This window comes from Camellia sinensis, chromosome 6, assembly GCF_055761805.1.
Source record: "Camellia sinensis isolate YWXY chromosome 6, ASM5576180v1, whole genome shotgun sequence".
Classification (NCBI taxonomy): Eukaryota; Viridiplantae; Streptophyta; class Magnoliopsida; order Ericales; family Theaceae; genus Camellia; species Camellia sinensis.
The window spans coordinates 23,479,536-23,496,403 of record NC_138966.1 but is presented as its reverse complement, the minus strand read 5'-3'; the positions used below and the strand labels follow the sequence as shown (position 1 = coordinate 23,496,403).

Sequence of the window (16,868 nt, the reverse complement as noted above, 5' to 3'; positions counted from 1 at the left end):
CTCTGGATTGAATTTTCTCTGGATTGATATTGAAGGACCTTAGATATCATGACTTGAATTTTCTCTGACTTGGAAGACCAATTTTCTCTGACTTGAATTTTCTCTGGACCAATTTTCTCTGATTTGAATTTTCTCTGGACCAATTTTCTCTGACTTGAATTTTCTCTGGACCAATTTTCTCTGGATCAATTTTCTCTGGATTGATGTTGAGGGACCTTAGACATCATGAAAATATTTGATGTCCTTTATAATGTAAAATCATAATATCAGGGACCTTAAAAAAAATACCCCTTTATTATAATGAGTTATAATTGTGAGTAAGAAGAAAAATAAGAAGATGGTGAAACAAAAACTATAGAAGATCTATTATAACATACTCTCCAAGCAAAGTTAAATGAGTTAAAGCAAGAATTATCCTATTTGTTGTGAAATTCAAGAAAAATAATGTACCTCATGCACTTGTTTTAGTCAAATTATAAAAAAAAAAAAAAAAAAAAAAAACAAATGATACTCAAATATTATCACATCAACTCAATGATACAGAAAGTAAGTATATCAAATAAAAAGTTTCGATTAATTTTTGCTATATGCTAATTACTTACAAATGTCATAATAAGTTATATAATTTGACAATTTCATAAAAGTGACCCTGCAAACACTTATAAGTATGGACCTATAAATATCGTGAAAATAATTATGAAATTCTTATATTGATCGAAATTTTAAGTTACGATATCATTTCATTTTTTAAAAAGAACTATTACACATTTACTACATAAATGAAAATATACTAATGACTAGTGTTATATTTTTTATCATGCAAGATATTTGTTGTATAGGAAATGAGACTCAACAACTTTTGATGTATAAAAATATATTACATATTGATATTAATGCTTTCTTACACCAATAGTATACAAATAATATACAATAGTGAATTTAATAAATTTGTATTATGAGATGAACTATTAAACAAAATTATGTAATTGTGCAATTAATTTCATACCTTCAATTGTATTACTCAATTTTAAAGTGAGAAGTAGATAGAAAAATATTTACATAATACTATATATTTAAAGAATCTGTTTATTGTTTATTGTTTAAAATAAGATTGTAATATTAACAATCTACTTATAAATTAATATTTATGTTTATAAAATTTCCTATTTATTATTTAAATTCTTTAGCCAAGTATGTATTCATTTCTTTCTTAATTGTATTTTGGATACAATCAATTTACCCATACAAGTCTCCATACTTTGTATACATATCACATGTTAATTTAAGAAACATAATTACAGTATTAATAGTTGATGAAAAATTAAGTGCAACGTACAACACACGTGCCCATCCTCTAGTTATGGAAAACATTTTACCACAGGACTCTGATTTTTTTGAATAATGTTGATACCAGAATTGTTTTTTTTTTTTTTTTTGAGCTATACAAAAGGATGTTCTGAGATGTCATCACTATATCCGTAGGCCCAGGTCCCGGAATAGCCGGTTGCCGACCTGATTTAACCCAATCCATAGGAAGAGACCCACCACTGGGGCACCAGTGGAGCTCATCAACCACCTCAGCCATGTTCTGAGGTGTCATGTTGATACCAGAATTGTTGCTAGAATCATTTTTCACTTGGAATACCTTCTTGTGGGATGCGACTCCCCTGGTTATATCTTGTAGATACATTCATAAGGAATCTGGGCAATCTCTGTGTATATTTGTTGTATATGGTGCTAATGATCCTTCAAGAAGAATATTGCTTTAGAGCAAGTTAAGGAATCTTTATAGCATAGTGAATGCTGAGTCTTGGATTCTGCTAGGAGATTTTTACGTTGCAAGAACTGCTGCTGAGAGGTTGGATGCTGAACACATAGATATGGCAGTGTCCTACCCACCACTAGAAAAGAGGTTGAAGTACCAAATTCTTTCGTTTTATTTTAACCTAATTCCTAGCCAGGTGGGACAAGAAAATGCCCTTCCTTTCTGATCAAATCCGATCAATAAATGAAATTTGTTATCACGCAGTAACAGGCAAGAAATGAAATCAAAGAATTTTATGTCCACTGTGCCCTCTCTTTCAAGCATTTCCTCTAGGTCTTTGGCAATTAGGCCTGTACGAAAATATTTGCTTTCTTGAGGTCTTGTTCTTCCTGATAAACTTCCTTCTTGTAAACCTAGAATTATTCTCATCTTACCTTTTTTTGTCTTTGCCAAGATGTCTGCCAACTCTAGCCACCATACCCATCTGGATTGGACTTTATAGGGATCTATAAATGTTTTTTAACTCTTGTTTGGAGGATATTGAAATGGAAGAATTAACTTCTAAATGGTTTTGGTTCCCCAGAAAACCTTTCAAAATTTCTATTTTTGGATGACACAAGGATTTTAAGGATGTTTAGCACAATTCATGGTCTCCAACAGCGGAAGGATCTGCAATGTTGAAGTTATCTTTGTAGCTGAAAAGATTGAAGCCTGTTTTGAAAGAGTCGAACCAGAAATTCTATAGTGGTATCTATGCCAATGTTCTGAAAGCAAAAGATAATCTTTGATAAGTTGCAGGAAAGGTACCACAACAATTCTTATGATGAGGACAAGCATTTAGCTGAGAAAGAAGCTTTGGCAAAGTACATTGTCTTAAGTGTAGTGGCTTCCTTCAGGTGACAGTAATACTAAGTTTTAGAAAATGGCTTATAGGATGAGAAACAAAATTCTCAGCATTTCTGACTAGCAATAGATTGGTGGAACCTAAAGCTATCAAGGAGGTAGATGTTAGATTCTATAAACACTTGCTTGGAAATCAAAATTCCCTGATGAAACCTGATAGGAATGTACTGAACATTTGAATTTGGCAAAAGTACTATAGCTTTTTAAGGATGCCTTAATTGCTCTACTTTCTAATGAAGAAGTTAAAAAGGCAATGTTTTCAATCAAGAGAGATAAAGCACCTGGCCCTGGCTGGTATATTGCTTCTTTTTGTCACAAAAATTCGCATATTGTGAGTGAAGATGTTTCCAAAGCTGTCCAAGCTTTCTTTACCAATGGTTTTATGCCAAAAGAATGGAATGCCACTAATGTAACTCTGACCCCCAAGATAGATAGACCAAACACCATGAAGGATTTCAGGCCTATATCTTGTAGCAATGTTCAGTACAAATGTATTTCAAAATTTCTGGTAAGCAGACTTCAACTTGCTCTGGCCAATCTTATTAGCCCAACCCAATCTGCCTTTGTTAAAGGCAGGTCTATCACCAATAGCATTCTATCGATGCAAGAGTTAGTAAGAAACTATCATAGAAATGACTTCCCTGCTAGATGTGCCATAAAGATAGATACCATGAAAGCATATGATTCTGTCAGTTGCGAGTTTTTGTTCAAAATTATGGTTGCCATGGATTTCCCAGATAAATTCACCAATTGGATTTTTCAATGTGTAACTACTGCTAGCTACTCTGTTGTTGTGAATGGGGAGTTGGAGGGGTACTTCAAGGGGCAAAAGGGGTTAAGGCAAGGGGATCCTATTTCTCCTGATCTTTTTCTTCTAGTAATGGAAGGTCTTTTTGCTCTCTTTAACTATAATATCAGCCATGGATAGTTCACATCCCCAAGTGTCAACTTTTGAACATCACACATATAGCTTTTGCAGATGATCTCTTTGTGGTTTGTGGTGCAGATAACTAGTCTGTTATCAAGGACACTCTGGAACAATTCCACCTCTGGCCAGGATTCCAACCAAATCTTCACGAGTGAGCAATTATCAATCTTACCAATTCCTGAAGGGAAACTCCCAGTGAAATACTTGGGGATCACTCTTATATTTACAAGGTTGAAATATGAGGATTGCATCCAGTTGAAGGACAAAATATATGCTAGAATTCAATCCTGGACAAATAAGTTGATATCATATGGGGGGAGGGCTCAGGTAATGCAATCAGTCTTGTATACTACACGAATCTATTGGAGCTCTCTTTTTATCCTTCCCCAGAGAATCTTAGAGGATATAGAAAGCATGATTAAAGCTTTTCTATGGACTGGGACAAATTTGAAGCAAACAGATGCTAAAATTCAGTGGGATAACATATGTGCACCCAAGAAAGAAGGGGTATTGGGCTTCAGGAAGCTTAAAGTTTGGACTACAGTTAATATGTTAAAACTTCTATGGACCACTAATAAGAAAGATAACTCTCTTTGGATCAATTGGATGCATCCATACATAATAATAAAAGACCAATGCTTTTGGTTTATAGAACCCTCCTAATCAGTCATCCTGTACAACAAGGAAAGTTTTCAAGCTAAGAGAGATTGGACAGCCATTTATTAAGCACAAAATAGGTAATGGAAGAAAATCTACTTTTTTATGGCTTAACAATTGGCATCCTATGGGCCCTCTCTATCAGCAGTTTGGGGATAGAATTGTACAAAAAATTGGCAGAGCTCTGGATGCAAAGGTTACTGAAATAGTGACTGTTGATGGAATGAGGAATAGAGCTATTCAACAAGTCATTACCTTAACTCCTCCAAACCTTCTTCCTAATCCAGCAAGAAATGATGAGATTGCATGGCTGCCTTCAACCAGTGGTACCTATTCCTCTAAATCTGCTTTGGAGACCCTTAGATCAGTGAAGGAGGTATCATATAGTCTGGTTTAAAGCGCAAGTTCCTAAATGAGCATTTATCCATTGGCTCATCTGCTGGCAGGCGTTAGCAACTAAAGATAGACTCTTAAATTGGGGCATGCTGGTTGATCCTAAATGCAGTCTTTGTAGTGTTGTGGATGAGAGTCATGAACATGTTTTCTTCTTCTATAAATTTGCCAAAGATCTTTGGTGTAAAATGCTTAGATTGAATCATATAAATAGAGATACTATGGGCTGGTCACGGCAACTTCAGTGAGCTCTCTCTCTCAAGAAAATGGTACGAATTTGAGTAATGTCATAACCAAACTTTCTCTAGCGCGCGCTTTACATCAAATACAGTTAGAAAGGAACGATAAAGTCTTCAAGCAGAAAGCTCGACACCAGGATCTGATTCTGAATATAAGAGTTAGAGCCTATTCTCTAAGGGGATTAAAAGTAATATGCAGAATGGGCAAGTCTTTATGGATCGGGAGATCCCTTACTCTTATCATGAAAAGCTAAAAATAGTATTCACTCTGTTTAGTTTCAGTTTTCAGAATTCACTTTTTAGAAAATTTACTTTTCATTTTCCATATTTTTTTGTTTTCACTGAATTGTTTTTTAATATTTTAAGCAATTTTTTTTAATTTTTAGCCACACCTAACATTAATACACTTAAAAAGTATAATATTTGTGAAAACAATCTTTAAAAAATTCACTAAATACCAAAAATACAAAACATACAAAAAATACAACAACAACAACAACAAAAAAGAAAAAAAGAAAATTCAATATTTTTGTGTATTTATTAATTTTTTAAAATATTTTTTCACAAATATTTTACTATTTAGATACATCTAAGTAAGATACATCTAAAAAAGTAAAAAAAATACTAAAAATTTAAAAAATATTCACTAAAAACCAAAAAACACGAAAAAAAAAAATTCAATTTTCAGAAAACTGAATTTAGAAAACTAAAACCAAAGATTAGTTTTCATTTTCCTTGTTGGATTTGTTTAGTTTTCTATGTTTGATGTCTTATAAGGAATTTTCCTAGTTGGTCTTTCTCTGTTTTGTTTTGTTATGTTGACATCTTGTAAGAAGTAGTCTGTGATAAGCTTTTCTATTTGTTTTTTTAGTTTTCCAGGGGTATGACACTGTAACAATCCTTTTTTTTTTTCTTCTTTTTCATTTTTCTTTTTGGCGGCTTTGCTAGTGAAATAGAATCATAATTTACCCAGAACAACAACAACAACAACAAAAAAGAGAGGAAGAAGAACACTTTACCAGAATGAACAAAAACACAGAGAAGCAAAAATATAACACTGACATACTACAAACATCAACACTTGTAGGCAGTTGTCCAAAACTCTACTAAAATTAAATTACCAAGTACAGATAAATTTGTAGGGCCTAAAACAGTTTCCCATCGTTGCTTTCATGAGTTCTCATTATAGCTATAACCACAATTGGGGCAGTCATAGAAAAGAGTCTGTCCTTCATCAGCAGATCTAATCTGTTGAGAGAAAGAGATGAAGTATGATCAACAAGTGGAGTCCCAAAATATAAAATTTAAACAGAAAAAGAAGAAACCTAAATGAAGTTGACAAAAAAACAAACAAACAAAAAAAGTATTATGCACAATAGCTGTAGGGAGGATTACCTGTCTAGTAATATAATAGAGCCCCAAGTGCTGGCACTTTTTACATTTTATACTGTGATCCTATTAATATAAATTCAACACGAAAAAATTTACATCAGATACCTAAAACACTATGCATGGAGTTCACTACTACAAATATGCACTTACCATTTGTTTCTTTTGCTGCTCTCCCTCAAAATCATCCAATGACACTATGCCCAGATTCCTTTTAATATCCTACAAATAATAGAGATAGACATATGATAAATATGAAAAAGAAATGATTGCATCAATAAAAGGTGGGTAATTAAAGAAAAATTTCATGATAGATTGATCTGATACTGCTAACATCTACTGTTGCAACAAGGTCCTGGTGTAGTTAGCATATGAGAATGTAATTATGCGTCCAATAATCTCAACCAAAAAGGATCAATAGATTGACTCAACCAATGTTATTAAAGGCGATAGGTGCACCAAGATGCCAAGGTCTCCTGGGGCCTAGGCTCAAGGAGCAAGGCAAGGAGTGAGGCACACCTTGTACGGAAAAAAAAAATATATAATTTAATATAAACAAATAATTTAGGGTTCAATATAAACAAAATGAATTATGAAACATTTAGTGTTTTTTGGAGATTAGGAATTAGGGCTAATTTTTCTTCTATCATTGATTTGGAGTTGAATGTCCAATGTATTGGCATCTGTAATAAGAGTAAGGATCTTCTGTAGCTACACCATATTAAATCAATGGTTAGACTTTAAACAAAACCAATTAAAGTAATAATAAAAAAAACCCTCAAGACGCAAGCCTTGGGCCAATCAGGCCCCTTATCACAGTCGTCTGGACTAGAACACTTCAAGGCACAAACCATGGGCTTGGACGGGACTTGAGCCTAGGCACACGCTTAGGCGCGCCTTATCGAAGTCGCCTAATCTGGAACACTAAAAGGCGCAAACCTTGGGCTTGGATGGGACTAGGAGCACGCCTAGGCGCACCTTTAATAACACTGGACTCAACACTTCCAGTTCATGAGATAAGGAAGTTACACTCATCTACATGTTTGGAAGTCTAATAAAGATGGAGAGTGGGCATATCATGTTAGCAATTTAAAAGCATACGGAAAGAAGTTTGGGAGGGTGGAAAGTTTGAAAGGCATTTCTCTGTGGAAATTGAGGTTGTGAGGAAGGCATTCAAGAGGATGATTTGTGGCGGTGGGGGATGAGCCCAAGTTTTGGTGGAATGGCATTTGGAAGAAATTAGTCCCCTCCGAAGTGGCTTTTTCTTTGTAGATGGCCGTTTCGGATGTAATTTGTCAAATTTACAAATAGGGACATCTTGTAGCAAATATCTGTTGAATCTGCAAAAAGGCAGCGGAGCAAAAATGTTTGTGAATTGTCATGCGACTTTCGAATTGTGGAGTCTTCACTTTGCATTCTTTATGGTGGTTCAGGGAGATGTGAGATTCGGCAAAAGTATTGATGGGATTGTTGGAACAAGGACTAGCTAACTGCCTGGGAAAGGGGTTTGAGCATGGTACAATAGGAACAGAACTTCTGTGTTTTCTTTAATGTGTGCATGAACAGAGAGGGACAAGCAGACACTAGAGCAGAGAGGAGCCCTCAACTGACAAATTTAAGTACAATAAGTTGAGGTGAGGTGTACAATTATTTTTGTTTGAAAGTTTTTTACTTCTACTGAAATCCTTCTCAAGATTTTCAGAATAATTGTATGTAGTTGTTGACCCTAGGTGTTGTATGCACATTACACGTTGCATTGTCTCCCAATTTTGAATATTTTTTGATCTTTTTACATTCCACACACCCACACATAAGAAAATGACCACTGTTTTCTCAAAATACTATCTTACCATCTTAATTTAACATTATAAACATTTTATGACAAAGAGATAATCGAAAACATAGTATATGTAACATATCAAGAAAAGAGTACAAACTTATGCATCCTTTTAAGCAAGAGAAATCAATTTGTGGATATTGTCCCCTCCACTAATGAGGTTGAGTTTTCTCATTTGAAAATTACATGACACCATCCACAATTTGTGTCAAGTGCTTGTTTATAGACTTATCTTCCACTGTTATCCTTCATATGCTTTTATCCCATTCTATTTGTCTTCAAGGTATTTTCCACTTTCCTTTGAATTTTGATTTGATCATAACATCACAGATTTTCATGCATCAGCTAAACATATTCAACATTTCAAAAAATAATGCATTTCCCATATGAGACAATAATACAGACACATGCTCGCACGTAGTAATCCACATGTTCTCAATGTTTGGCCAAGTGCATCTGTGATGTGGCTTACACTACATATTTTTTCAATATTCAATAAGCAACTTAACTGCAGATATATGCAGCAAATCGTAACTTCTCAAATGAGAAATTGCATCAAAGGCATACCTCGGAAGTGACAGTGTAACATATTTCTTTTCCAGCAATCTCTGAAAAAAGCAACAGTAAGTTATTAGATAAACTTCAGGGCAGATGGACAAGCAAAAATACCGCCTTCATGAAAAATCAGAAAGCAACAATTCCCCCATATTATGATATAACTTCTGAAACATTTTGCAAGCATTACTCAGAATGAGGACCCAAAGTAGAGAAGCTCTACAATATACACCTAGAATTTATCAAATTATTCATGGAATTTACTTGGGCTACCAATATTATAACCCAAAATACCACCTAGAAACCAACAATTAAATCAAATATTATTAAACCCAACAAAGAATATTCATGTGTGGTTTAAAACTGATTTAATCAAAAACCCATCACCAAAAACAGCTTGTAAAAGATGCTAATGACATTGCAGAAGAACAATTAACAGTCAAAAAAAAAAAAAAAAAGAGTGATTAGAGAAATGAACAAGAATAAATTAAAGACCATACCTTTGAGTCTTCGTTTGAATTTGCAGAGAGGGCAGCGAGCATACTTAGTAGAATCGAAAGATAGCATAGTTCCACACCGGTCGCAGAACATGAAATCACGCTGATGGCAATACGCCATGAGACACCACCTCCTTCACTCTTCTCTACCAATCAACCAACAAGACTTTTACCAAAGAGAGTTTAGGGTTTTTTTTAGGGCTTTTTTTTTTTGTGTTTAAAGAAATCAATGGCAGCAGAACCATACAGAGAAAATTTAGGGTTTGGGGTTTGCCACTGTTGCATACAAATACAACAGGGTTAATTACAAATACAACCCTAAATTTGCTTAAATTACTTTTGTTTGTGATGCTATTAAAAACAAAACAAAACAAAACAAAACAAAAACAAAAAAATCATACATAATTTTCATACATGACTCATTGTAAACTTTTCGCTTTAAAATAAAATACTATTAAATATAAATTTATTTACAATAATATCATTGTCACATCATTCTTATCAAGTATTTTGTATGAATTTTATATATATTTAGAATTTTTCTTTTAAAAATTATAAATACCCATTGTCACAATTTTTTATTTAACTAAATTTAAAAAAAATAAAATTTCTGACAACTCTTTCATAAAATTACTTGAATTAATTACAAAAAAAATTTAATGTAATTAAGAACTATTAATTAATTTCATGATTTATTAACAAAATATATCATTTGATATGCGATTAAAAATTTAAAAAGATGGGATGTAATTTTCATAACCATAAGAAGTAATTTATATTTTAAGCAAATCTTGTAATTACCCAATACAAAATTTAGGATAAGAAAAATACTCATACAAATCTCTTACGTGGCAAGAAAAAGGTAAATTAATGACTTACACTCCTACACTTTTCTCTTCTCTCAAAACCTTCCAGCCAACCTTACTATGTCATTCTAGGGTTTATAGAGAAGAAATTATATAGATGTACCACTACTATTTATGGAAGGAGAGAGCTCTGGGGCAGTGAACCGCCCTATCCCAATTCAATTTTTTGGGGTAAATTACACTTCCACAAGTTTGGTATTATTTCATTACATTCCTATAAAAATTTAATACATATAACACTTTAATTTTCTTTTTATTATAAATTCGTTAGTCGTATGAATGGAAAAAAATATACATTGTCATCTCTTTTACAATAAAATATATATTTTATCTTATGTATTTTTATGTTTTTATATTATTTATATTAATTTTGATCTCTTTCATTAAGTAGGTTTTTCTATCGCCAGCACTTCATTATCCTTCTTATTTATACATTGATTAGGTGCTTTGTCCTGAACTCCATGCATAAATTATGGAACAAAAAAAAGTCGGGGTAAATCGGAGAACAAAAATTTGGAAATCCTTATTTTCATCAAAAACTTGGGGCCGAAGTCAGAGAGGGCTCTTGTTGTTCAATGTTCCCCCGCACTTGCTTTGAATACTTCAAGCTAGAGTTTCAGGAGAGTAAAATTTTGGATAAATTATACTTCCACTAAAATTTAAACAAAATATAGTAAGTTATACAGTTTTGATTTTCTTTTAATATAGTTAAATGGATCGAAATTAATGCAGATAATGTGTAAATATAAAAATAAACAATATAAAATATATATTTTTATATAAAAAATGATAATATAATTTTTTTCATTCATATAATTAACAAATTATTGATGAAAATAAGGCTAAATGTTATGTGAATTAAAACCCTGAGAAAGCTCAACATAATGATATTAAAACGGTGAGACTTAATGTTTTTTTTTTTCGACCCTCAAGAAAAGTCAAGTATAATTTTACTTTAAAATTTAAGATGTTCCATCAGATATCCTATTTAAAAAGTATAAAATTTGTGAAAAATATTTTTTAAAAATTCACTAAATACTAACAAATTCAAAAAAAAATTCAGTATATTTTTTAATTCATTAGCGGAGCCACACGGGAGGCCAAGGGATCACGTGCCCCCCTGGGTTTTGGATTTACAATTTTTTTTTTTTTTACATATGTATATAAATAAAATTTTAAACAAAAATAATATTTAAAAGAAAATGTCAATGGCATTTCTAAATTTATGAGAACAATAGTGATGGTTTTGTTGAAAATGAAAGGACTACAACAAATTATATTTTTATGTATGAAAATTTTGTGAAAAAATTTTAATATATAGGTAATATCCATCATTATTGATATATAAATATAATTAATCACACTATGGCGGTGTTTGGAAAACCAAATTTGGGCTCTTTTTTTTGGCTAAAATCCACACAAAAAAAAGGACTAAAATAGTCAATAAGACAAAATGTCACATCAAATCCTAATCATTTCACTTTTTTTTTTCACAAATATCACATCCAACTACAAGTCAAAAAGCCAAAAAATTATTCCAAAATCCAAAAAGATATCACTATTCACCAAAAAAAAAATTAAAAATCAATTTTCTTCCCAAAAAGTACAATTTGAATTGATGTAAAGCAGCGGCTCTGCAGCGGCTGTGCAGCAAAAATGAAATGATTCGGTGTGATTTTCACACACACCGTTGTTCGTCCCATGGGGTCATTACGGGTCCCGTTTTGATAATCTGAACCGTTGAATGTGTAGAAATCGTCGAGTACTATATGTCTACAAAAAATCACATTGATCGGATATCGATAACTATATGATCAAATCAGTTATATACAACAAATGGATGGTGTTATAATTAATGATTGAAAAATAAATAAATCTGATCAGATAGCTATCGATATCCGATTAACGTGATTTTTTATAAGTACTTAGTGTTCGACGAGTTACACACATTGAACGGTTCAGATTATTAAAATGGGACCCGTGATGACCCCCACGGGTCAAACAAAACCGTCCAGTGCTTTGTACAAAAATTAGCCAATAATTTCCAACTCAAATTACACAGCCGGTTGTACAGCCGGTTGTACGGGTGGGGCCCACTCCTCTCTTATCATCTCTTACACACTTTTTTTATACAATTTTTTAATACACATTTTTCCATAAAAAGTCAAAAAGTTAACCCAAACCTCCATATTATTTTTTTTGTCTTTTTTAGTCCAAAAAGACAAAAAGTACACTTTTTTAGGACACCCCAAACCAGCCCTAAGCCTCCGTTTGGGAAGTGAGTTGGCTTTTTGGCTTTTTTGGCTATTGTAGCCTGGGCTAAAAAGTTTGGTTTGGGAAGGGCTTTTTGGTTTTTTTGACTTTTTTTGTGAGAGAAGAATGTAATGATTATGGGTTGGATGTGATAATTTGTTTTTTGTGGTTAAAATAGCCTATTTTGTCTTTTGTGACTAAAATAGCCAAAAAAGCCCCGTTTAGCTCTTGCCAAACGGAGCCTAAATAGCTAAAAACTAACATAACTAACTTCCCAAACGAGGCCTATACGTATGTAAAAGTTACTAGAATGTTAGTTATATTTACATGTGGAGTTCACCTTTCATATGTTGCTTTACTATTAGTTGGTGATATTATATGTCAATGATGATATGATATTACTATTATATGAAATTTTTACTCAAATTTTGTAAAAATTTAATTTATTACCATTATATAATTTATTTAAGACTTAAATATGACTTTTTCACATTGTCCATGATATACTAGTTGTACACAATACTTTCTTTTTGATTTTATTAGAAATTAATTGTAAAATTTTGTATCCAATACTTTCGTAATAATTTATTTAAGTTTTTATACTTAATAATTTAACAAATATGGCTTTTTCAAAAATTATTATTATCTTCTTATTGTTGGTTATGGGGAAAAAAAATTAGTTGTAATTAATAAGTACCGTTTCTAATTTAGTTTTCTGATTCCACCACTGTTTGTATTTGTTAAATTTTTTAATTATTTATTCCCAAATATTTTATTTTTTAAGTACATTTAAATTAGATGCATGTAAATTTTTTTTTTAAAAAATTAACCAAAATATTAAAAAGTTTACAAAAAACAAAAAATATGAATTACAAACTAAAAAATTGTTTTTAAAAATTCAAAACCAAACAGACCAAATATTTCATTGTCTTATTGTTTGTCTTTAATTCAAAAGTTTGTGAGTAAATTTTGAGGTATTTCTTGAGCTAAATACAAAGGAAAGCAACAAAGTGGCATTGGGGAGGTAGATAAGATAATTATTTTGAGCCAACTTGTTCTAATGATATGTTGAAATGTACATTTTATATTGAGGTGTTTGGTACAACCATTAATACAAATTATAAATTTTAATTTTAATTAAAAGTTGTTAATCTATTTGATACAGTTGTTGGATTATAAATTTAAATTGTTGAATAATAAGACTGTGCATGGACCTGACCAATTAAACCATTCGACAAGGGCCGACCCAAAAGGAAACGGGTGATTTTGAAAGAAAAAGTGGTCGGCTGCGGTTGTATAATTTCTGATCTCACGGCTTTATCGTCATAAATAGTTTTCTAGGTTCTGTACCCGCCGAACTTGACCCGTCCGAATTAATATTATATAACTTCTTTTTTTATTTATTCTCTAGGTGTTATGCATTAGCCTTATCTCTTTATATTTTGCGGCGCGAGAGACCTCCAGCAGGGAAGGACCCCCAGCACCCCCACCTCCACGTGGGGGGCTGGCAATAGATGAAAATAAAAAATATATATATATATATATATTTTTGGACCAATCATGAGAGACCCCAATACTCCCACCGGGAGTCTCATGCATTTTCCTATATTTTGATAGAGGTATCTCATTTTCTAACTCTTGACAACCTATGTTTCCCACTTTTCCATAACCTCTCAACGTCACGTCGGGTTTGGGGTGGGTGCTGTCACAGCATCCTGCTGTGATAGCAAAACGGCACTGTTTAGAATTGTATTAAAAAAAATAAAAATAAAATAAAATAAGAAAAAGAAGAAGAAGGAAAACCATCGGGGTGAGAAGTTTGTCCCTCTTTACAAAAACAAGATGATCTCTCTATCTCCTTCACAGAGATCAAAGATCATCGGGGCCGATGATTTCACCTCCAAACTCAACAGCCCCCCCCCCTATTTCTCTCTCTCTCTCTCTCTCTCTCTCTCTCTCTCTCTCTGCATGCTCGTGCAATTGGAAGATTGGATCCACCTTCTTCTTGACCAAAAACAAAAACCAAAGCGAAAATAAATAAAAATTCTGATGGGGTTTAAGGCTGTGATAGCACAATCCTCTTGGAGCATTGAAATCAATAATTTCTCCTGGGAAAAATTAGTGGCAGTGACTATGGATTGCTAATCACCCATGAGTCGGGCACTAAGAACCCGACCCATTTCTTGGCAGCATCATCTTCCTCCCCCGCTACATCAATTTCCCAACGATCTCGGTCCAACCTTCCACTAAACTCTCCCCTTGCATCGCCTGCCCCATGGATGCTGTCATCAAGTGCTCCATGGCCGCTTTATCATCCTCATCTTCTTCTCCATCATCATCATGGTAGTGGTGGACCAAGGTCGATCAAGAATGGAGCAAAGATAAAAGGAACCTTAATCCTCAAACCATGATGATGATGATGATGATGATGAAGATGAGGATAATGGTAAGCAATTTGATCAAGTCTTGAAGCTATCATTTCCATGTCTAGTGACCAAATCAGTGCGTTCACTGAATTTTTTTTTTTTTTTTTTTTTTCACAAATCAAAACGGCGGCAATTTGTTGTCACAACAGGGTGGTGTGGCAGCCCCTGTGACGACCCTACCACTACCACGTATAGTAATTAACGTTTAATTAATTAAGGGGATATGAATTTTAATTGTTCATTATTTTAATTTAATTTAGGATTTATAAGAATTATTCAGTCTAATTCGTATATGATTCTATTGAGTATTTATTTTAGAATTAGAAATTAAAAGTCTAAATGGCTCAAGAGAGTATAATTGATGAATTGAATTATTTTAATTTCGAGTATCGAATCATATGAGAGTTTAATTAAATATTCGATTCAGATTTGTAAAATTGAAATTTGATTAATTAGGTTCGAATTGGAGTTAATTAAGATTATGAGAATTGTGAATTAAGATTATTATGAATTAAATTTATTTTTGAGATATTCAATTGAGTATGTAATTTATTGACGAAGATTTTGAGTTTGATCTGAAATTGAAGACCTTAATAATGTGAGAAACCAAAATTGAGAATAGTGATAAGTTCAATTTGATATTTGGAACTTTTTGAGAGTTTAATTAAAAACCTAATTCAGATTGAGAAAAATTAAATATAATTAATTGGGCTCTAATAGAAGTTAATTAAACTAATTAAATTATGTGAGTTTGTAATTAGTATGACTAATTAAGTTATGTACCAATCAAAATTAATTAAGACAAAATACAGCTTAGTTGAGTTAATTGTGTGATCAAGAGACAAGCTAAATTTATCCATGTGGTGTGATTAAATGTGAAGTTGTGTGTAGAGGATTATAATTCTTGTGGGAGTGTGCTGGCACATTATTATAGTGCCTAGTGTTGTGCTGGAGTCTCAATGTGTGAGATGTGTGTGCACATGTTGAAGTAAGAGGTGTGTATATGTGTTATATGTAAATTGAAGAAGTGAGGTTGAAATCATTTTCATTCTACTGGAGAAGCTCAAAAAAAAAAAAAAAAAAAAAAAGAAGGAAACTGAGTGAGAGAGAGAGAGAAGAACTGAGAGAGGAAGAGATAAAGAGAAACAGAGAAAGGAAAAGAGAGATAGCTGCTGGAAAACAAAAAGAAGAACAGAGAGTTCCTGGAACAAAGAAAACAAAAGAGGAGAAGAAACATTGAAAAGAAAGCTTAAGTTTTTGAAGAAACTATTGGCTTTTTGGCTTTTGAAGGTTAATAATGTAAATTTAAGCATGCTAGCAAGAATCAATTAGTCCTTATAGAATTTATAATTGCCAACTAATTATCAAGCGATTGTGTTGAAGTTTTTTCAGACTCAATGAAGAGAACTTTTACTGGTGGCTTGTTTAGGAGAAAATTATGAATAGTAACAAGTAAATATAATTCAGAAATCAAATTTCATTAAGCAAATGAAAACTTACAATGAAGTTACAATGACCTGGACTCGACGAGGTTCACAACAACAAACTACTGAAAAACTACTACTAGGAAATGAAGTGCAGCACAGGAATTGAAGTGCTGGAAATATAAAGAACTGGAAATGTAAAATTGGAAAGGAAATGAAGTAAATAAACTGGTTTTTGGATCTGAGTCCAGGATTTTTCTTTTTGGAGCTTTCTCAGCTATTTATACTTCTCAATGGTAATCGTCGAAGTGAGCTTCCAACCGTCAAATAGTCCTCCCATGATTACTGAACATGTTCTCTCACAATCAGTCTCACTACGCCAATCTTGCAACTAGGCTTCCCTCCTGATTTTGAATTTAAATTTATGAGTAATCGTTAGGCCACATCATCTTGTATCTCTTGACTATTCTAGTGCTACGCAGATCCGATACTACCAATACGAACTGCCACGTGTCCATCTTTGATTGGAGACTTACATTAATTCCCCACATTGCCCTTTAGGTACCACGTGTCACTTTACGATTGGCTTTTACAAATTATGCAACCAACATTACCCCCTGCACTAATATACTCAATACTTGGTAATGTTAGTGGACTAGTGCATTCTACCCACGTTCTAGGATGTGCATGAACTCTGTATATTCTGGAAGTGTAACCACTTTTCGAACAATGAAGC

The 16,868-nt window shown here is 32.8% G+C and overlaps 1 protein-coding gene and 1 long non-coding RNA gene across 2 annotated transcripts in view; one reads left to right on the top strand and one right to left on the bottom strand.

The window, feature by feature from the left end:
• Positions 1-16,868, top strand: part of LOC145792587 (uncharacterized) — a 93,927-nt gene that overhangs the window by 42,572 nt on the left and 34,487 nt on the right. The gene's annotated exons all lie outside the window — the stretch shown is intronic.
• Positions 5,883-9,493, bottom strand: LOC114275193 (TFIIB zinc-binding protein). Its single transcript, XM_028217192.2, has 5 exons — positions 9,167-9,493; positions 8,679-8,719; positions 6,428-6,496; positions 6,281-6,340; positions 5,883-6,133 (listed from the first exon to the last, which is right to left on the bottom strand). The coding sequence occupies exons 1-5, from the start codon at positions 9,282-9,284 to the stop codon at positions 6,056-6,058; spliced, it is 366 nt and encodes a 121-aa protein (XP_028072993.2). The 5' UTR covers positions 9,285-9,493; the 3' UTR covers positions 5,883-6,055.

Coding starts and splice junctions, on each gene's coding strand:
- LOC114275193 (XM_028217192.2), bottom strand. CDS start 9,284: ATGGCGTATTGCCATCAGCGTGATTTCATGTTCTGCGACCGGTGTGGA. Junction 8,720..9,166: donor ATTCAAACGAAGACTCAAAG/GTATGGTCTTTA, acceptor TGCTTTTTTCAG/AGATTGCTGGAAAAGAAATA. Junction 6,497..8,678: donor GTTACACTGTCACTTCCGAG/GTATGCCTTTGA, acceptor TATTATTTGTAG/GATATTAAAAGGAATCTGGG.